At 50.7% G+C, this 22,621-nt stretch overlaps 1 protein-coding gene across 2 annotated transcripts in view; it reads left to right on the forward strand.

Moving 5' to 3' along the window:
• The window catches only part of PEMT (phosphatidylethanolamine N-methyltransferase), a 94,963-nt gene extending 80,654 nt beyond the window's left edge, over window positions 1-14,309 (forward strand). For both annotated transcript variants that reach the window (XM_049874758.1, XM_049874757.1), the window contains exons 5-7: window positions 9,600-9,711; window positions 12,524-12,598; window positions 13,087-14,309. In XM_049874758.1, coding sequence (XP_049730715.1) covers window positions 9,600-9,711; window positions 12,524-12,598; window positions 13,087-13,144 — 245 coding nt within the window. In that variant the 3' untranslated portion in view covers window positions 13,145-14,309. The remainder of the gene's footprint in view (window positions 1-9,599; window positions 9,712-12,523; window positions 12,599-13,086) is intronic.
• Window positions 14,310-22,621: the final 8,312 nt, after the last annotated feature.

Genomic DNA, 22,621 nt, shown 5'->3' on the forward strand with positions numbered 1-22,621 from the left:
GATAGACCTCTCTGAACAGGTTGGAGAAATGAAGATATTTGTATCTCACGTGAATGCTCACCAAAGGGTGACCTCAGCAGAGGAAGATTTTAACAATCAAGTTAGTAGGATGACGTGTTCTGTGGATACCAGTCAGCCTCTTTCCCCAGCCACTCCTGTCATTGCCCAATTGGCTCAAGAACAAAGTGGCCATAGTGGCAGGGATGGAGGTTATGCATGGGCTCGAAAACATGGTCTTCCACTCACCAACGCTGACTTGGCTACAGCCACTGCTGAGTGCCAAATCTTCCAGCAGCAGAGACCAGCACTGAGTCCCCAATATGGCATCACCCCTCAGAACGATCAGCCAGCAACCTGATGGGGCAGGTTGATTACATTGGACCACTTCCATCATGGAAAGGGCCACGTTTTGTTCTTACCAGTATAGACACTCACTTTGGATATGGATTTGCCTTCCCTGCACACAATGCTTCTGCCAAAACTACCATCCATGGACTTACGGGATGGCTTCTCCACCATGATGGTATCCCACAAAGCATTGCCTTGGATCAAGGAACTTTTTTCACAGCAATTGAAGTATAGCAGTGGGCCCATTCTCATGGATTCAGTGGTCTTTTTACCATGTTCCCCATCATCCTGAAGCAGCCGCTTGGTAGAATGATGGAATGCCCTTCTAAAGACACAATTATGGTGCTAGCTAGGTGGTAATACCTTGCAGGGTTGGGGCAGTGTTCTCCAGAAGGCTGTATATGCTCTAAACCAGCATCCAATATATGGTGCTTTATCTCCCCTAGCCAGGATTCATGGGTCCAGGAATCAAGGGTTTGAAAAGGAGTGGCACCACTCACTATTACCCCTAAGTGACCCACTCTTAAAGTTTTTGCTTCCTATTCCTGCAACCCTGTACTCTGTGTGTCTAGAGGTCTTAGTTCCAAAGAGGGGACTACTCCTGCCAGGAGACAACAACACTGATTCCATTGAGCTGGACGTTAAGAATGGTACCCAGCCACTTTGGGCTCCTTATGCCTCTGGATCAACAGTCAAAGAAGAAAGTTACCATATTGGCTGGTGTGGTTGATCCTGATTACCAAGGGGAAATCAGATTGATATTACATACGGGAGATAAAGAAGAGTGTGTCTGAGATACAGGAGATAGATCCCTTAAGGTGTCTCTTAGTACTACCATACCTTGTGATTAAAGTCAATGGAAAACTATAGTAACCCAATTCTGACATGACTGCTAATGGCTGTTACTCTTCAGGAATGAATGTTTGGGTCACTCTGCCAGGCAAAGAACCACAGCCAAATGAGGTGCTTGCTGAGGGCAAAGGGAACACAAAATGAGTGATTGAAGAAGGTAGTTCTAAATACCAGCTATAACCACGTGACCAGTTACAGAAGTGAGGACTGTAATTCTTGTATCTCTTCCTTGTATTGTTATATGTGTGTGTGTTTCTATATATACTGATTCTGTTGAACTGGAACTTAATGCTACCCAACCACTTTTTATACATACACACACACACACACACACATACACATATATATGTATATATATGTTGTTGTTAGGTGCTGTTGAGTCAGTTCTGACTCATAGGGACCCCATGCATAACAGAATGAAACACCACTCCGTCCTGTGCCATCCTCACAGCTGTTGCCATGCTTGAGCCCATTGTTGCAGCCACTGTGTCAATCCATCTTGTTGAGGGTAGTCTTCTTTTTTGCCTACCCTCTACTTTTTACTAAGAATGATGTCCTTCTCCAGAGACTGATTCCTCCTGATAACACGTCCAAAGTATGTGAGATATAGTCTCGCCATCTTTGGTTCTAAGGAGCATTCTGGCTGTACTTCTTCCAAAACAGATTTGTTCGTTCTTTTGGCAATCCATGGTGTATTCGATATTCTTCACCAGCACAATTCAAAATTCAAAAGCGTCAGTTCTTCTTTGGTCTTCCTTATTCTTTGTCCAGCTTTCATGTGAATATGAGGCTATTGAAAACACCATGGCTTGAGTTGGGTGCACCTTAGTCCTCAAGGTGACATCTTTGCTTTTCAACACCTTAAAGAGGCCTTTTGTAGCTGATTTGCCCACTGCAATGCGTCATTTGATTTTTTTGCCTGCTGCTTCCATGGGTGTTGATTGTAGATCCAAGTAAAATGAAATCCTTGACAACTTCAATCTTTTCTCTGTTTATCATGATGCTGCTTATTGGTCCAGTTGTGAGGATTTTTGTTTTCTTTATGTTGAGGTATAATGCGTACTGAAGGCTGTGGTCTTTGATCTTCATCACTCAGTGCTTCAAACCCTCTTCACTTGCAGCAAGCAGCATTGTGGCATCTGCATAACGCAGGTTGTTAATGAGTCTTCGTCCAATCCTGATGCACTGTTCTTCATCTAGTTCAGCTTCTCAGATTATTTGCTCAGCATACAGATTGACTAGGTATGGTGAAAGGATATAACCCTGAAGCACACCTTTCCTGACTTTAAACCATCCAGTATCTCCTTGTTCCGTTCCAACGACTGCCTATTGATCATGTACAGATTCCTCATGAGCACAATTAAGTGTTCTGGAATTCACATTCTCCGCAGTGTTACCCATAATTTGTTATGATTCACACTGTTGTGAACACAGGTAAACATCTTTCTGGTAGTCTGCTTTCAGCCAGGATCCATCTGACATGATCAATGATATCCCTGGTTCCATGTCCTCCTCTGTATCCAGCTTGAATTTCTGGCAGTTCCCTGTCAATATAATGCTACAGCCTCTTTTGAATGATCTTCAGCAAAATTTTGCTTGCATGTGGTATTAATGATATTATTTGCGAATTTCTGCATTCGGTTGGATCACCTTTCTTGGGAATAGGCATAAATATGGATCTCTTCCAGTCGGTTGGCCAGGTAGCTGTCTTCCATATTTCTTGGCATAGATGGGTAAGCACTTCCAGCTCTGCATCGTTTGTTGAAACATATCAATTGGTATTCCATCCATTCCTTGAGCCTTGTTTTTCGCCTATGCCTTCAGTGCAGCTTGGACTTTCCTTCAGTACCTTCAGTTCCCGATCATATGTTATGTCCTGAAATGGTTGAACGTCGACTCATTCTTTCTGGTATAGTGACTCCGTGTATTCCTTCCATCTTCCTGCATCATTTAATATTTTCCCTGTAGAATCCTTCAGTATTGCAAGTTGAGGCTTAAGTTTTTTCTTCAGTTCTTTCAGCTTGAGAAATGCTGAGTGTGTTCTTCCCTTTTGGTTTTCTATCTCCAGCTCTTGGCACATGTCATCATAAGAGCTTACTTTGTCTTCTCGAGCTGCCCTTTGAAACCTTCCGTTCAGCTCTTTTACTTCATCATGTTTTCCTTTTGCTTTAGCTACTCAACATTCAAGAGTAAGTTTCAAAGTCTCTTCTGACATCCCTTTAGGTCTTTCTCTCCTGTCTGTTTAATGACCTCTTGCTTTCTTCATGTATGATGTCCTTGATGTCATTCCACAACTCGTCTGGTCATCAGTCATTAGTGTTCAACACGTCAAATCTATTTTTGAGCTGGTCTCTAAATTCAGGTGGGATATACTCAGGGTCGTACTTTGGCTTTCGTTAACTTGTTCTGATTTTCTTCATTTTCAACTTGAACTTGTATATGAGTAGTTGATGGTCTGATCCACAGTCAGCCCCTGGCCTTGTTCTGACAGATGATATTGAGCTTTTCCATCATCTCTTCCCACAGACCAAATATCTTTGTTTTCTTCCCTGACTTATCCTATTATTATAAAGTACAACACAGAAAAGGGGCTAGTATGTTTTCGATTGTACTCATGATAGTTGTGTCATGTGAGGTGCAAGTGTGATGTATAACTGTCTTTATTTAGAGATTATATATGGTTTAAGGAGCTGTGTATAGGTGCCAAGTTGACGGGGTGGACTCTGATGGTTAAGGTTGTCTGTCAACTTGGCTAGGCTATTATTCTCAGTGGTTTGGTTGACACTGTGTAATCACTTTCCATTTAGTGATCTGATGTGAACAGCCAGTTAGTTGAAAGGGAAGTTTCCTTGGGGATGTGGCCTATCTCCAATATATAAATGGATGTTGTGGCAAACTCGCTCTCTTTCTTGGCCCTGTACTCTTCTCATCGCTTGACCTCTGGCTCTTGGGATGTAAGCCTGCAGAAGTCTATGGTGTTGCCACCTGACCTGTAGATTTTGGATTCGTCAGCCCCTGCAACCACAGGAGCAAGGAGAGGTCTTCAGTCTGATGCATGGATTTGGGGTTTGCCAGCCCCTGCAGTTATGTGAGCCATTTCCTTGAAGTAAATTTCTCTCTCTATATATTTATATACGTTTCACTGGTTTTGCTCCTCTAGAGAACCCAGACTAACACAAATACGTCATTTGATTTCTTGACCGCTGCTTCCATGAGCATTAATTGTTGATCCAAGTAGAACGAAATCCTTGACAACTTCAATTTCTTTGCCATTTATGATGATGTTGTTTATTGGACCAGTTATCAGTCTTTGACCTTCATCAGTAAGTGCTTCAAGGTGTCTTCATTTTTGGCAAACATAGTTGTGTCATCTGCATATCTCAGGTTGTTGATACGTCTTCCTGCAATCCTGGTGTTCTTCATATAGTCCAGATTCTCAGATTATTTGTTCAACATGCAGACTGAATATGTAAGGTGAAAGCGTACAGTCTTACGGCATACCTTTTCTGATTTTAAACCATGCAGTATCCTCTTGTTCTGGTCGAAGGACTTCCTCTTGATCCATGTATGCATTCTGCATGAGCACAATTAAAAGTTCTGGAATTCCTGTTCTTCACAATGTTATCCATAATTTGTTATTATCCACATAATCGAAGCCTTAGGGTAATAAGTAAAACACAGGGAAACATTTTTCTCATACTGTCTGCTTTTGGCCAATATCCATCTAACATCATCAGTGTTACCCTTTGTTCCATATTCTCTTCTGAATCCAGCTTGAGCTTGTGGCACCTCCCTATTGATGTATGGCTGCAGCCGTTTTTGAATTAACCTCAGCAGCATTTTGTTAGCATATGATATTATAATGACATTGTTTAATAATTTTCATATTTTGTTTGATCGCCTTTCTTTGGACTGGGCATGAATATGGGTCTCTTCCAGTTGGTTAGTTAGCTAGCTGTCTTCCAGATTTCTTGACGTAGATGAGTAAGTGCTTCCAGCATTGCATTTATTTGTTAAAGCATCTGTTGGTAGTCTGTCAGTCCCTGGAGCCGTGTTTTTCACTAATGCCTTCAGTGCAGCTGGAACTTCTCCCTTCAGTACCAGCAGTTCTTGATCATATGCTACTTCCTGAAATGATTTGAATGCTGACCAGTTCTTTTTGGTAGAATGACTCTGTGTATTCCTTCCAGCTTCTTTTGATGCTTTCTGTGTCATTCAATTTTTTTCCCCATAGAATCCTTCAATATTGCAACTCCATGCTTGGATTTTCTCTTCAATTCTTTTAGCCAGTTATTTTTTTCCCTTTTGGTTTTCTAACTCCAGGTCTTTGTATGTTTTATTATAATACTTGTCGTTGTCTCCTTGAGCCGCCCTTTGAAGTCTTCTGTTCAGCTCTTTTACTTCATCATTTCTTCTGTTTGCTTAGCTACTCTGCACTTATGACAGTTTTCAGTCTCTTTTGACATCTGTTTTGGTCTTTTCCTTCTTTCCTGTCTTTTTAATGCCCTTTTACATCTTTCATGTATGATGTCCTTGATGTCATCCCACAACTCTTCTGATCTTTGGTCATTAGTGTTCAGTTCATCAAATGTATTCTTTAAGTAGATTATTTAAATATCTCTTTAAGGAGGCAGGAAGGGGAAAGTACGCTTTAGACCATAGAGACTTGATATTTGTGGTGATGGGAAAAGTGGCACCGAATGTGGGTGTAGTGAACATACCACAACCAAAGTGAAAACGACCATTTGAGCACATATGGGTGGGTATAGACACAAAAAGGATATTGACAAAAAAAGAAAGAAAAAAACATAGCATTTCCCCACTTCATATTTTAAACTGTCAATTTCTGTTTAGTTATCAAAGAGTTATATAATCAATAATTGTTATGCATGTAAGTTTATTATCAATTTTAATCATAGAATGGTATGTGATCAATATAGTTGTACATTGTTTAAATGTAATATTTTTTAGATTATATGAATACTAACAAAAAATATCTCTAAATTCAGGCAGAATGTATTCAAGGTCAGAGTTTTGCTCTTGTTGACTTGCTGGTATTTTTTCAACTTGAACTTGGATATGAGCAACTGATGGTCTCTTTCACAGTCAGCCTCTGCCTTTGTCTTACTGATAATATCAAGCTTCTCCATCATCTCTTTTCACAGATGTAGTTGACTTGATTGCTGTGTAATCCGCCCAGCGAGGTCCATGTGTATAATCATTGTTTGTGTTGTTGAAAAAAAGTATTTCCAATGAATAAGTCATTGGTTTTACAGAATCCTATCATGCCATGTCTGGCTTTGGCAGAGTACATATGTACCTATCACCAAGTACATATTTTCCAAGTACTGTTCCTTCTTCTTTGCTTCCAACTTTTGCATTTCAGTCACCAGTAATTATCAACGCATGTTTGTCTTTATTCTTTTTTCTTTCTGCGCTATACTCTATAATTTCAGTTGTCCTATCCTCCAGTTTGTTGATTCTTTTGTCTTCTAGCTCAAATCTGCTATTGAACCCCTCTAGTCAATTTTTATTTCAGTTATTGTACTTTTCAGCTCCAGAATTTCTGTTTGATTTCTTTTTGTAATTTCTCTCTCTTTATTTGATAGACTCATATTGTTCATATGTTGTTTTCTTTAGTTCTTTGTCCATATTTTCCTTTAGCTCTTTGAAGAGAATTGTTTAAAAATCTTATAAGTCCAATGCCTGGGCTTCCGCAGGGGTGGCTTCTGTCACTTTGTTTTCTCCCTTTGAATGGGTCAGCCTTCTGTGTTTTTCTGCATGTCTTGTGATTTATTTTTACATGAGACATTTGAATAATGTGGTAGCTCTGGAAACCAGATTCTCCCTTTTTTCTCAGGGTTTGCTTGGTTTCCTCCCTCCCTTCCTTCTCTTGTCTTTCCTTTCTCCGTTTATTGTTGAAGGCTGTAGTAGTCTGTTGGTTTAGTGATTTTTCCAAACTGTTTTTGTAAAGATTGGATTCTTTGATCTGTGTATTGACTCTGTTTCTTTAGCATCTGTTCATCTAGTGTTCTGATAGACACTTCCTTGAATGCCAGAAGTTAAAAAGAAAAAAAGAGAGGAAAAAGATATTTGGAGGAGAACCCCACCTCTTGCAGTCTTTGCAGAACTGGCTCTGTGCTAGGGCTTTCATCAGCACTTAGCCAGGCTTGCACTGAGCCCTGGGATCAGCTTGAGGTGAAAGCGTAGGATTTCCTCAGGTCTTTCTGAGCATGCATCCTATCCTAGGCATGAGTGTGGCTCTCCAGATTATACATGGGTGCCTTTAAATGCCCCAATCTCCCAAAGAGCCTCTCTCCCTGACTTTTTGACATTGGCCCAAGCTTTCCATTGTATATCTTAATTGCCCTCTTTTGTCCCAGTTGGCTCCCGGCTCCTCATTTCCCTGGTAGTGCCTTGACCTCCAAGATGGGCAGGACAAGCACTCTGCACACTCAGAACCAGGGACCACTGTCCCAGGCAGGAAACACGGCTGCAGCTTCAAGGGGGTGAGCTAGGATCAAAAAGCCACAAAGCTGTCCTACTCTTTTGACAGCTGTCAATCCCAAATATTCACCAGAGTTCCAACAAGGTTAGTTTTGACAGTTTCTGCTTGTTTTTTGATGTTTCTATAGGGCGATGGGAGTATGGAGCTTCTTACTCTGCCATCTTGGCCTTCAGCATTCCAGCAGCATCCAAGCCGGAATAGCTGGCCCTCATGCTCACAGGCTCGGTTGGGATGAGCCCTGGGCCTTACTTGAAACTGAGCTGTTCTGCTCTCCACACCTTTGTCACAGCCCATAGCAAAGAGAGGTAGCATGTTAGTGGGAGCGGAGCAGCTGGCTTCTGAGAGGTAGACAGCTGGTGCTGGGGAAGGAGCAGGGAAACCATGCCCAGTAGACCAGAGCATTTAGAAAGCATCGGGGCAGCCTCTGTCCCTCCTCAACCTGTACAGCCTGTTAGAGCATCACACAGTCACTGATGCTTGAAACCATGATCCTGAGGCATAGAAGAACATGCTGGAGATATACTATCCTGAGGCTTCTGTTCATGTTTGTGATTCTTTTCTAGAATGTTCTCCATGCAGAGCTTCCATAGGAAGTAGGTTTAAGTGTTGGAAGGATTACTCTTCCGTTACCTGGAAAACTTGCTGACATGGGTCCTAGCATTGTGGGTACCTGCACTGTCGCTGGCTTCACTCCCAGAAGCTCCTGTGTCGGGGAAGCCTTAGCCCCCAGGGCTAGGGGACGGCTGTTTCCTGCTCTTACTAATGCGAAGCTGGTGTGCATATACTCTGCAGTGAAAGAGACCCATGATGCCTCAGGAGACAGCATGGTACAGGCAGGGAGGCCCCAAGGCCTCAGGAGGCAGGCCCCAAAGCTGGCCTGTCACCTGGGAGGGAAATAGGTCACAGGGGCCTAAAATTTTAGGGCTAAAGGGGAAATAGTAAATCCAACCTTTTGTTTGACACATGGTGACATTGGGGCCCCAAGAGAGGGAGATACTTGCCCAAGGATGCACCGAGATCACGGCAGATCTGAGCCTCAAACTCAGAGCCACTACAGACAGTGCGCTGTACCCCTTTGAGCCCACTCCCCTTGTAAGGTTTTGGCCCTGTGAGCAGGGTGGTCTCTACAGGGCTGTTGGGATGTTGCCTGCCTTCTCCCTCTGCTGGTCTCTGTTGTCACAGGCACCCAGGAAGGGGAGAGGAGCACTATGACCCGCCCTCAGCCACCTCCAAATGCCCTGAAGCTGCTGGGGGACATCACTTGAGAGTGGTCAGGGTCCCCAGTGCACTGGGGGCTTGGGCCAGCACACAGGGCTGGGCTGGCCACCTGAGCCCGGGTGGGTAGGAAGGGTCTGTCCACACCTGCTGGCCACCCCTGGAGCCCACAGGTCTGTGGCTGGTGGTCCCTGGGGCAGGTGGGAGACTGAGGCCAGAGGGAAAGGAACTTACTTGAGGGCACATAGCTTGGTGAGCACAGGGGCCTACTTTTTGGTCAGGAAGGACCTCTGGGAAGAGGTGACCCCTGGGAGGAGGTGACGTGAGCCCAGGGGGAAGTGGGGAGAAGGAAGGGCAGTAGCTGCTCAGAGTGGGGACGCGCTCAGGTAGAGGTGCGGGGGTTGAAGAATCAGAAGGCCAACGTGGCTAGGGCTCCAGGGCTGGAGGAGAAGCAGGTAGAAGGGCTTACAGCCCCCTGGGGCCCTCCAGCCTCATCCCTCTAGAGGTCCGAGCCTCAGAGTAGCCTACACCAGTCTGCATTATGGCTGGTGCCTGAGGCAGGAGCCTTCTGGAGGCCAGGGCTCAGGGCACATCTGCTGGGGCCCCCAGGATGCCAACTCCTGGGTAGGCTGGATGGGTGGTGGCCCAGTGACCTTCTGCCCTGCCTTGTCCACAGGTGATTACTTCGGGATCCTCAAGGAGGCCAGAGTGACCACATTCCCTTTCAGTGTCCTTGACAACCCCATGTACTGGGGCAGCACTGCCAACTACCTGGGCTGGGCCATCATGTGAGTACCACTCAGCTGGTGGGCCATCCAGGCTGCTCCCCACCTTCTTCCCTTAGGAGGCTCTCATCTGTGGTGGAAGGGAAGACATCTCACTTCCTCAGAAAGGGCCTGGTGGGTTGGCTCTGCAGTCTCGAGGCTGGTCCCTGTCGCTCTGCCACATGTGTGGCACGGAAGCACCTGGATTGACACACACTCACACAACCTCCCTTATGGACTCTGACACTTGGATTTCATATGCTTCACATGTTTCATGAAATATTGTTCTTTTGATTTTTTTTTTAACCATTTAAAAACACAGAAGCTGCTGTTGACCTGGGGGCTGTACTTTGTCAGCCTGTGCTAGAACTTAGCACCGGGGACACATGGGGGTCTCCCAGTCCCCACCATGAAGTCTTGGTCCTGTGTGGGTGCCCCTGCGTGCAGTGTCTTCCCCACCTGAGAGGAGGGACCCCAGTGCTATGAGAGTGGGCCTCCTGACTGCCGCCTGCCCTGGCCAGGTATGTGGTGAGGGGCCGTGGCCCCCAGAGTCAGGCTGCCCCCACATGGTTCTATCTTCACAGTCAAGGAGGCTGGCCTGGGGAGAACTGCAGACACTGGGCTTCCAGCCAAGCCCCACATCCAGCCATACATACCACGCCCTACCCAGAGCAGCGGCTGTCGAGTCAGCTCTGACTCATGGTAACTCCATGTGTGTCAGAGGGGAACTGTGCTCCATAGGGTTTTCAGTGGCTGCTTTTTCCGAAGCAGATCTCCAGACCTTTCTTCCAAGGCACTTCTGTGGACTAGAGCCTCCAACCTTTCGGTTAGCAGCTGAGAGTTAACCATTTGCACTATCCCTTTCTATAATAGGGCTCCTTCCACAGAGGGTTTTTTTGTAGAAAGTGTTCTGCTGCTGTGATTTAGAATTTGGAAACCACTTGCCTAGAATATTACACATGCACTCAGAGAACAAAAAGCTTAGAGGGCACCAAAGGAATGAATCTCAAATGGTGGAATGTCAGTGATAAGCTCTTTCTTTCCTCTCCTGCCTGCATCCACCCAGTGCCCATCCCTGTGATGCTGGCCTGTAAACTCTTTTCTCTACCTCCCTCTCCACTGCCTGGGCTGGGGCAGTGGGCTCCGAGGGGAGACTCCTCACCTCCAGACTCACTCTCTTTGGAGCACCCCTGCCCTGAGATTGATAAGATGAGCCAGACGGAAACTTCTTCCTCCTGCCTCCACCCCCTCGTGCTGCTGCAGTCCCCCAGCACACTCACATGTGTCAGCTCCCACACTGTGCCAGGCACATGCTCAGCCCACCCAGGCCCCTCCCCTGCCACCCCTGGCTGGGTGCTGCCTCTGCTCTACAGCCTCCACTTCCCTGCAACCACCGGGGCTCTCTGAGGGCAGTGCTCACACATGTCCTTCCCACCCAGCATGCCAGTGCCCAGCAAGTGTGGGCAGATGAGTGAGGAGTTGCCCTGGGTGCAGGGTGCCAGGCCAGGCCCCTTAGGGACAGGTGGCAGGCCCTCTGGGAGGATACCTCCACATGGTGTGGCATGCTGGGGCCTTGGCTGTGCTGGGGAGAGGGAGCCCCTCATTTGAGAGCTCGTTAGGGACAGTCCATCACTCCAGGCTACAGGATATGACCAAGCAGGGCCACCGTCTGTCCCAGCCTACCAGGGGTGTCCACTGTCACTGCCAGGGCCTGGGACCTAGGTAGGGGTCCTAGAGGCAGGGCCCCCGGCGCCCTGCCCTCTCCAGGCTTCCACCTGCTCAACCCCCTAGCACAGCAAGACACCCCTTCCATGATCCACAGCCCCGTCCCCAGGACCAGCACCAGGTCCACTCGGCTGTGCAGGCAGCACCCCAGGCTCTGGACGAGGCCTGGGCTCTGGATGTGGGCCCCTCTGGGCCTCAGTTTCCTCATCTGTGGTATGGGGACAATCATCCCCTCACAGAGTTGTTACGAGGTCAAGCAAGAACAGCATTGGGGAAGTAGAAGTTTCTTTTCCTGAGGAAGGCTCTGCTCCTGTCTGGGCTGGGGGCGGGGGAGCAGCTCTACAGAACACACAGGACCAGCAAGCAAGGCTGGGCCGGGAAGACCGTGTTTGCCTGAGACTCCCTCCTCCTAGGAGTCTCTGAGCTGGTGACAGGCAGAGAGCCAGACAGGAAGTGGGCGCAGTGTACGGAACGCACCAGGGGCCAGGCCGGGGGTTGCTGTCCCTGCATCTGCCTGCCTCTCCCAAGGCTCCTAGACAGACCAGCATTGGGGTGGGACTCAGGCCCGGCTTCCACGTCATACTGCCGTGGGGTTGGGGAGCATGGTAGTCTGGCCTCCCACAGTGCATGGCCAGTGTGGCGATGCTGGCCGTCCCCACCAGCAAGGAGGGCAGAGCCCCCAGCCACACTGGGCAGGAGGAGCTCCAGTTATGCCCAGTGGCCTGCTACCCCCTCCTCCCTGTTGGTCGGGGTGCCATGGTCCATAGGGGCCCCAACAGAAATAAACTGGGGCCCAGGCTTCTCCATGCTCATCCCTAACAAACCACAGGGCCTGGCCACTGCCCGGAGAGCCCACAAGGGTGCCTGCCCTCTAGCTGTCACACTTCGCCTCCTGGAGTGGGCCCTGTGCCTGGGCACGTGGGTCTGTTCCAGGCCACTGCGCCCAGTCCTGCCCACTGCCCCTGATGCTGCCCCCTAAGCTGGGGGATAGAGCAGCATCCCTGGGTCTGAGTTAGAAGTCATACTGCCCCAAACATGGGGCCCGGCTGGGGAGGTGGGGGCAGCAGGACATCCCAGCCCTGCTCTCTGCCCACCAGCCCGTCTCCCACAGGCATGCCAGCCCCACCGGCCTGCTGCTGACCGCCGTCGTGGGCATCGTCTATGTGGTTGCCATCCTCTATGAGGAGTGAGTGGGCTGTCACCGGGGGCGGCGGGGGGAGCAGAACGGGCCATTCCCCATGTCCTGGGTGGGCTCAGGACAGGCTGCTGTCAGCGAGGCCACTCCAGGGGCACAGACCAGAGCAGCAGATGGGCACTCAGAGTGGGCCCAGCTGGGGCCTGGAGTCCAGGGCATGGTGCTAAGCTTCCCTCTCCCCTGAGAGGGCAGGTAATAAGGCGCCACGATGCTCCCCACAGTCAGGGAGCCCCTGCCCTAGGATGCCCCGCTGCTCTGGACACTCCTGGCCCCTCCATCTCCTTCCCGCCCCCTCCTCTGGCCCCTCCTGCCCTTTCCCACCCTCTTCCAGAACCCCCTTCTGTTCTCTGAAGCCCTGAGAGAGAGGTAGGGGATCCTGGTGCCCCCTTGCCACCTGGCTCCTATGGGAGGGGGTTGTCTGCTCTGTGCCCAGGTGGACCAAATGATGGCCCCTGTCCCCGCCCTCTGTCCCCACACAGGCCCTTCACAGCGGAGATCTACCGGCAGAAAGCCGCCAAGTCTCACAAGAGGAATTGATGGGCCGGCTGGTGGAGCCAGGAGGCAGTGGCTGCACTGAGGCCGCATCCTCGGCCCGCCCTACCTGTCCTGCCCTGGGGGATGTGGCCCCCACTGCTCAGGGCTTGCACCTTGTGGCCGCTCCAGTGCCTTGGGAAATGCTGCCTTGGGGGCCTGCTGGCTGCCATGCGGCCTCCGAGCCCGCTCTGCCTGCTGCCCCCATGTTCAGACTCCCCAGTAAAGGCCCCCGACTCAGCATGGCCTCCAGTCTCTGTATATCCTCGTGGGCTGAGGGGGGTGGCAGATAGTTTCCAACGGTGGGAAGGGACATTCACTGGGCATCCCTTCATGGACCCTTATGCCTCAGAGAGGTGGGTGCCATGGGCCACGGCCACAGAGAAGGAGACCTTTCCTCTCTGCCTGTCCTGTCTGGGCACCCCACCTCCAGCAGAACCACCACGAAGGCTGGATGTGTGATCTCACACCTCAGTGCATCCTTGGCCCCCAGCACCCATGTCATGGGGCCCTTTGATCATGGGGTCTGGCAGAGGGAGGGGTGGCAGGTGGGTCATGGTATGAATGAGTAGATCTGAGCAGAGTGGGGCGCCCAGGGAGTGTGAGCCCCAGGAGCAGGGTCTTCAAATTACCATGGGGACCAGAGGTGGGCAGGGGGAGGATGCTTCTGGGCTCTGGCCCACTTCCTGTCAGAGGAGACATGGCCGGGCCTCAGTGTCCCTCTTGCACGACCCCTGGGACCCAGGACTCCAGGCTACGCGGCTGGGACAGAGCAGGACTCCTAAGCTCGGCTGTCTTCCGGATCGCCGTTCCAGTGTGCCAGAGACCCCAGCCTAACTTCTTGCCCTCCCTGCCACAGCTAGCACCCCTTTAGGGGCTCTCCCAGGCCTGTCTCAGGTCCAGGCTCTCTTCGTGACTGAAGGCCAGCCACTGCCCACCTCCTGTCCTGAATGACCTGGCTCCAAGGGGCTGCAGTCAGGGTCCGAGGGCCCAGCCTCCTCGGGTGGCCTCATTACCTTAACCCCCTGGGACTTCAGCAGTAGTGGGCCTAACTGGACAGTTTACACAGGGCCTGGGGCCCACCTGTGGCTCCACTGTGTTTATGTTCCTGAGCCCAAGCTACCCTGACTCCTCTCCACCCCCACCCTATCCCCCCGAGACTCTGGGTGTTCTGGAGCTTCCTGCAGCCCAGGCAGGAGGTGCTTAGGCAAGAGCCTCCTTTCTGCACTCCCCAGCAAGGATGTCCGACATGGGGTCTGGGGCCTGGAGAGGTTCAGGAAGGCCCACCTCCAAATAGCCCCTGTCGCCTGACCTGACTTCACACCCGCCCCTCCTTCGGCCTGTGCCCAGTGCTATTTTTAGGCACCACTTCTCCAGCACCAAGCTGTGTCTGCCACAAGCCAAGAGGAGGAGGGTGCCTGGTTTCCCTTGGCAACTGGCCTGGTGCAGCACCTTGTGGGGCCTGCCCTCCCTGGCCAGGTAGGGAGAGGCTCCCCATGGCACAGTCTCCTCCAACCTGGCTGCACCCCTCAGTCCTTGCACAGCCTCCCCGCCTGCCCTGCCTCACCTCCCCCAGACCACCTGTGCCTCACCTTCCAGGGGCCTCCCTTCTGCACACCCCCACCCCCCACCCCCATTCCAGCTGCCAAACGAGACACCTCCACAGCTCCCAGTGTTCTCAGGCTGTCTTGGCCCATTTACCTGGATGTTGAGGCCCCCATTTTTCTTCCCAGAGGGCACAGCTTCACAGCCTGGGGCTGCCAGTTCTCCCTCACCAAAAACCAAACCCATGCCCTCTAGTCGATTCCAACCCATAGGACCCTGTAGGGTTGCCAGGGCTGTAAATCTCCACGGAAGCAGACAGCCACATCTTTCTCCTGTGGAGCTGCTGGTAGTTTTGAACTGCCAACCTTTCAGTTAGCAGTGGACCTCCTTGACCACTGGCTCACCTATTTCATAGTGCCGCTTCAGTGAGCTTTACTGAGATATAGTTCACATACCTACAGAGAACTCACCCATTTGAAGGACACAGTTCAGCGTCTTTCAATGCATTCACAGAGTGGTGCAACTGTCAATTTTAGAACACTTCCGTCGTCCCAGAAAGAAACTCCGCACCTCTTAGTTGCACCCTGCAAATCCTGGCAGCACTCATCTGTTTTGTGTCTCCGAATTTTCTTAATCCGGGCATTACATAAAAATGGAATCATACAACACATGGTCTTTGTACGTATCGTGCTTCATGCCTTTTTATGGTGGAATAATACTCCGTTGTGTGTACATACCGCAGTTTATCTGTTCATTTGCTGGTGGACATTTGGGTTGTTTTCATTCTTTGACTCTTGAGAATAATGGCTAATATCATTGGTGTATGAGTTTTTGTGTAGGTGTATGTTTTCGCTTGGGTAGTACCCAGAAGTGGATATGCTTGTTCAGATGGCGACACTGAGGAACTTCTAGACTGTTCCACAGTGCCTGCACCATTTACACTCCCACCTCACTGATGACTGTCACAAAGCCTGTGTTGGTGTTTCTGGATCGCCCCATGGCCACCTCCAGTTCAGTCCTCCCCAGGGTGGTGGTAGCTGGACAGTCATTTGTGCTATTTCTGTGGTCAGGGCAATGAGGGAAGCTCAGAGGTGGGCTTGAGGGCAGAAGCAGTGCTGGTGTGGAGTCCTGCTTTCTTGAAGCCGTCAGAGCTGGGACCCTGCAGCCTCACCTGTAGGTTATTTCTCCAATGGAACCAAGGGGTTGGGACCACCGACTCAGCCCTAAGCTGGAACAGTCCAACCAGCAGGAGACTGACAAGTGCACCATGGTGTCATCACACATGGGCACTCTGCAGTTACAGGAGAGTGCCCCCAACATGGGTCTCACAGGCCAATGGGTTGAAGTTGCCAGACACAGAGGTACAAAGTTCCAAACAGGCAAAACCAGTAATCTGTGGTGACAGACACCAGCTCCGTGGGGACGCTGCTGTGTAGGGGCTCAGGCTGCAGTCTCAGACTGCAGGTCGGTGGTATGAGACACACAGGTGTGCACCTGTGTGGATCTCCTGCCAGCTGTAAGCTTCGGATTTTTGCACTCTGCTGTACTTAAGTCAGGTTGAACAGTGAAATGGCCAACATTCAACTGTTTTTAACCTATAAAAATAGCAATTTTATATAATTCAACTTAATATAAAATTTCCGAAATGAAAGAAAATTTAATTAAAAACAAACTTACCAGTTTGAATAGAACTAACCAGAAATGATCCGATAATGGTAAATATGATGCCAACGATTTCAAAGGTGATGTGATAGTGACTGGTGGGAGTGGGGAGGCCTCTTCAAGGTGACCTTTGGGCAGAGACCCAGTGACAAGAGGGAGCCACGGGGGATGAATTGAAGGAAGAGGGCTCCAGGCAGAGGGAACACGATGCGCAAAGCCTCTGAGGTGGGAGGAGGCTTGAGGTGCTCAAGCAGCAGGCGCTGAAGGACTAAGGTGGTCAGGGGTTCGGCCGAGGGGCTGAGCCGGAGCCGGGGCTCTGCCTGGGTCGGGCAGGGGGCTGGGCCACGACTCTCCCGCTGCTCCAGACTGACCTCCTGGCCTCGAGATGCAGCAGGTGAGCCAGCGCTGGACACAGATCACCTTTGTGGGGTGCTCTGAGGAAAGTCCAGACATTCCCCCCGCCTGACCCACCACTGGAGTCACCTCCGAATGTGGACGATGTGTCGTCTAGGAAAGTATCTCCTCCCTGTGTCCTGAGGCTGACAGGCTGGGGAGGGGGCCGGTTAACCAGCAATGGCTCAGCCTTGGGGGCAGAGGAGAAAGGCAGGGCAGGCTAGCCTGTGCTGGGTACCCGTCTCCTGAAGACACACACTGGGTATCACCCTCTCCCCCCATGTGGTGGCAGAGGATATGGGGGCTCAGAGAGGCTGGGCAGTGTGTCCAAGGTGGCACGGTGAGTGCACGGTTTGTCCAACTCTCATGTCCATGACACCCTCCCCCCCCATCCCTCTGATGGTGAGAGGAGTTAGGGAAGAAACATTGGGCGCAGTCAGAGAGGGCTTCCTGGAGGGAGCGGGTCGATCAGTGCCTGGCTCAGAGCTGAGCCCAGCAGCCAACCCCTCTCACACTCCTTTGGCCAGACACCCAATTCTCTTGTCTCTGCTGACACAATCCCTTGCAGGCCACATGTCTCTGTGGGGGCAGGCCACACCACTGCTCAGGGCCTCGTGGCTGACCACAGAACCCCCTCCTGGCCCCCAGCCTTACCACAGGAGTCCTCCAAGGACACAGGATCGGCCTGTCCCCGGTTCAAGTCAGGAGACTGGGGTGACTCTACCTTGGTGCACACAGCTCTTGGAGCCTCAGTCCCCTCATCTGTAAAATGGCCATCTTAGGCACCCATGGTGTTCTCTTTGGTTTCTAAAGTTTAGACTCAGCCAGTATAGTCTGACCATATCCAGTGCTTTTTCCCTGCCTCTGCTTCCCTATCCCTAGGAACAGGGAACTCACTCCCTTCACAACCACCTCTTTGTTGTTGTTGTTGGGTGCTGTCGAGTCAGTTCTGACTCATAGCGACCCTATGCACAACAGAACGAAACACTGCCCGGACCTGTGCCATCCTTACAATCATTGTTATGCTTGAGCTCATTGTTGCAGCCACTGTGTCAATCCACCTCATTGAGGGTCTTCCTCTTTTCCACTGACCCTGTACTTTGCCAAGCATGATGTCCTCCTCCGGGGACTGATCCTTCCTGATAACATGTCCAAAGTATGTAAGACGCAGTCTCACCATCCTTGCCTCTAAGGAGCATTCTGGTTGTACTTCTTCCAAGACAGATTTGTTCGTTCTTTTGGCAGTCCATGGTATATTCAATATTCTTCGCCAACACAACAATTCAAAGGTGTCAATTCTTCTTTGGTCTTCCTTATTCATTGTCCAGCTTTCACATGCATATGATGTGATTGAAAATACCATGGCTTGGGTCAGGCGCACCTTAATCTTCAAGGTGACATCTTTGCTCTTCAACACTTTGAAGAGGTCCTTTGCTGCAGATTTACCCAATGCATCTCTTGATTTCTTGACTGCTGCTTCCATGGCTGTTGATTGTGGATCCAAGTAAAATGAAATCCTTGACAACTTCAATCTTTTCTCTGCTTATCATGATGTTGCTCATTGGTCCAGGTGTGAGGATTTTTGTTTTCTTTATGTTGAGGTGTAATCCATACTGAAGGCTGTGGTCTTTGATCTTCATTAGTAAGTGCTTCAAGTCTTTTTCACTTTCAGCAAGCGAGGTTGTGTCATATGTATCACACAGGTTGTTAATGAGTCTTCCTCCAATCCTGATGCCTCGTTCTTCTTCATATAGTCCAGCTTCTTGTATTATTTGCTCAGCATATAGATTGAATAGGTATGGTGAAAGAATACAACCCTGACACACACCTTTCCTGACGTTAAACCAATCAGTATCCCATTGTTCTGTCTGAACAACTTATGTACAGGTTCCTCATGAGCATAATTAAGTGTTCTGGAATTCCCATTCTCAACCACCTCTACACACATACAAAGAGAGAGACACACAGACACATACAGACTACACAGAGACACAACTCAGACCCACACACAGACATAACACAGACACACACAGACAATACAGACACACATAGGCACATACAGACACAGACACAGAGACACACATACACAGACACAACACAAACACACAAACATACAGACACACCACAGAGACAAAAGCACACACACACAGCCATATACACACACACAGGACTGGCTGCTGGCCCTGCCTGGTGGCCTAGCCATCCCTTAGGGGTGTGGGGTGTGAAGCTCTGGCCCCTTGCCCAGGGGTCAGGGGTCCACTTGGCTAAGGGAGAGGGCTGGGCAGGGCTGGGACCCTGGGGCTGAGCAGAAGGGAGCTGAGTCCAGGCAGAAGGCAGCCCTACTCCACTCACTCACCAATGGGGAAACTACCGACAGTTGGGATCTCAGCTTCATGAAGGGCATCTTGAGGGGCAGGAGGCGGTCATTTAGCCCTTCTCCTCTTCCTTCAGGAGGTGGCAGCAGACTGGTAGGAGGGGAGCCTCGGAGGCAACAAGTCAATTCTCTGAGCTCGGGCCCCTGGTGCCATGGAACTGACACATGGGCCGATACAGGGCATCGCAAGTGTCCTGATGCCACACGGACACAGCCTGGACGGGGAGCCTGCCTGCCCTCTCCTCAAACCTGGCATTCAAGAACCTTCTCGCTGCCTTTTGCCACCAGGCCAGGCTGTGTGGCCAACATTTCTTGCCTTGGGGGCCAGCTGTCTTCCCCCACACCACCCCCAATATTTGGTGAGATGTGTTTAAAAGTTCCTGTTCGGTCTGAGCAGAAGACTGCTGCACCGTGCACCAGCAGCCTGTTTAGCAGCCCGTCACCTCAGAAACATGGCCTGCTGGCTGGGCTATCAGCTGCCTACACCCTCACACTGTGATGACTAACCGTGTCATACCCAGCAGCATTTGGCCATCTAAACCTGGACGTGTGGATGACGCTGCAGCTGGCAGGAAGTGCCAGGTCACTGTCAGGAAGAGGGGCTGGGGTCCCCCTTTTACAGGGTGGGGTCCAGAGACCACTGTCCATAGGCTCCCAGACAGAGGCTGAGTGCAGCTGGGTTTCCTTTCCAGCTCTGCTGGCTCAACTGACCTGGCCTCCCTGCTTCAGGGAGCCTGGTGGGGCCTGGAGAATAAAAAATACTTCAGTGCACAAACAGCTGGGGGACAGGGAGAGGGTGTCTGCTGCTTGGAGCTGGCTTCGTCTGCTGTCACTGGGCATCGCTGTCCATGCATAGGCGGAGTGTGCGCCACACTCCCCAGAACCCCACACTGCCGAGAGCTGCCCTGGGTGGGTACAGGCTGGGGTGTCACTGTCCATGCACAGCCCGAGTGTGCCCCATACTTCCTGGGACCTCACACACCCAAGAGCTGCCTCTCACAAAATAATCCTCCACTTTGTGATCTGATGTAATTATCCTCCATTTTGTGATCTCCCATAAGTAATATGATGTGATCTCATGTGATCAACCAACCAATTCTAAGGGGAGTTTCCTTGAGGGGTGTGGCCTGCACCCAATATATATGTGTATGGACATTCTGGGAAAGCTCCTGTTATGGCTCGTCATCATCTGATCTCTGGTTCTTGGAATTTGAGCAGCAGCTTGCTGTCTGACCTGCTGATTCTGGGTTCATCATCCCCTGCAATCACGTGAGTCAGGAGAAGCCTCCAGCTGATGCCTGACCCACTGACTTTGGGACTTGCCAGCCCCCACACTGTGTGAGCCACTTCCTTGAAATAAATCTCTGTATTCACTGCCTTTGGTGCCCTGGAGGACCCAGCCTAAGACGGTTTTCACTGGCTGATTTTTGGAAGTAGATCACCAGGCCTTTCTTCCTAGTCTGTCCTAGTCTGGAATCTCCACTGGAGCCTGTTCAGCATCCTAGCAACACAGAAGCCTCCTCTGATGGATCGATGGTGGCTGTATGACGTACACTGGCTGGAAATTGAACTCAGGTGTCCTGCATGGAAGGTGAGAATTATACCACTGAACCACCATGGCCCCACTTTTGTAATAGGATAAGCCACAAAGCAGGACAAGGAGACGAGGTGGCCATGCTCTCAAGTGTCACCCCTGTTCACTTTCTGCAGGAGACATGATCAGCGGGTGCATGGGGCTCAGGTGCTTGCGATGGGCTTGGCTGATGGGCGTGGCCTCACAAAGTATAAGTCTTGCAAAACCCAGCAGGTGAGATGCTCCAAGATTCCTTCAAGGTTGGGGAGGTGAACCTGGTTGGGGTCCACACTTTACCAGTCAGTCCCAGCCTGGACATGTGACCTGGGGCAAGGCAGAGAGCTGATTCTAAGCTGGGCCGCAGCCACTGTATCTCCTCCACCCTGCCATTCGTGTGCCCTCTGACCCCACCCAGACACTAAACTCATAGGGCAAGGGGCCATGTTGGATCCAACTTTACTCCCAGTCCCCAGCAAAGAGTTCCAAGTTGTAAGTCTCTGTGGGGACCAGGTGATGTATGTCGTGCCCCTCTGTGCCCTCCACTGGCCCTCCTGCAGTCACACCCTGCACCACCATCTACAACAGCCCTGGGTACAGTGCCCCTAGTCTCAGTTCCCTCTGGAAAATGGCACCACTCCCCAGCCAGGCATTTCACGGCTACAGCCTCAGATGAGAATCGTGGCAGGGTGGGGGTGGGGGGCCCTCCAGAGGCCTTCGCCAGCCACAGATGGCTGTCAAATCACTCCTGAACAAATTACACCAAGGGTCAAAGCACCCTGACCTGTGTGGGGGGTGGTGGGGGTGCATAAGCTAATGGCTTCCTGGGTTTCTCCAAAACCAGACACAGTCCAAGCGAGACCCTGCTGCAGGGAGGAGCAACGGCTTTTTCACAAGCTCCAGGCTGAAAAGCACTGGTCTCCAGACAGCCTATTTCTGGGCATTTCAGCAGCATCAACCCACTTCTGGTTACTGATCAACTGGCTACCGCCAGTGTCTGCTCCTGAGCCCCCGCCTCCCCCTCCTGTCTGCCGGAACAGGGCCTAATGGGTCATTTACTGTTGTTATTGAACTTACCAGCAGCTCCGGCTCCATAGGAAAAAGACCTAGCTATCTGCTTCTGTAAAGATTACAGCCAAGAAACCCTATGGGGTGGTTCTACTCAGTGACATGGGGTCGCTGTGAGTCAGAATCCACCAGATGGCACCCAGCAACACCATTGTTACCAGGCCCACTCCCATAAAGTGCTTATGCTTTCTCTTCTGTGATTACAGAACCAAGCCACCATCCACCTCAGAAGAGGAAACTGAGGCCCAGAGAAGGCAAGAAAAAAAACAAAACAAAAAACCCGTTGCCTGCCGTGGATTTGATTCCGGCTCATAGAGACTCAATAGGACAGAGTAGAACTGCCTCATAGGATTTTCAAGGCTGTAATCTTTATGGAAGCAGACTGCTACATCTTTCTCCAGTGGAGCAGCTGGTGGGTTGAAATGGCCAACCTTTCCGTTAGCAGTCGAGGGCTTAACCACTGCACCACCAGGGCTCCTTGACTAGCAAGGGACCTGGGCCAAATGTCACCCAGCAGCTTTCTGATTTCATAGCCCAGTCCTCCTTCCAGAGTACCCATTTTCTGCCTGCTTCGTTTACCATTAGCCTGCCTTGGTGTCCCTTCCGGCCCCACACAATGCAAGAAGACCACGGGTAGCAAAGAGCAGTCCCGCAAATGGTTCAAGACACCGGGCTTCGGTCTCAGGGTCTTCCTGCACTCACTCTGGCTCTGAACCTCAGCTTCCCCAATTATAAAATGGTAGTGCTGGCCCAAGGAACTCTAGAGGTTCAAAACGCTTTGGGGGAGGGGCACGCTGGTCTAGTTCTGACCAAGGAAGGAAGGGGAATCTTTGGTCTTTTACAAGTCAGAGATAGGAACAGAACGGGGTAT

This window comes from Elephas maximus, chromosome 2 (assembly GCF_024166365.1).
Source record: "Elephas maximus indicus isolate mEleMax1 chromosome 2, mEleMax1 primary haplotype, whole genome shotgun sequence".
NCBI classification, from domain to species: domain Eukaryota; kingdom Metazoa; phylum Chordata; class Mammalia; order Proboscidea; family Elephantidae; genus Elephas; species Elephas maximus.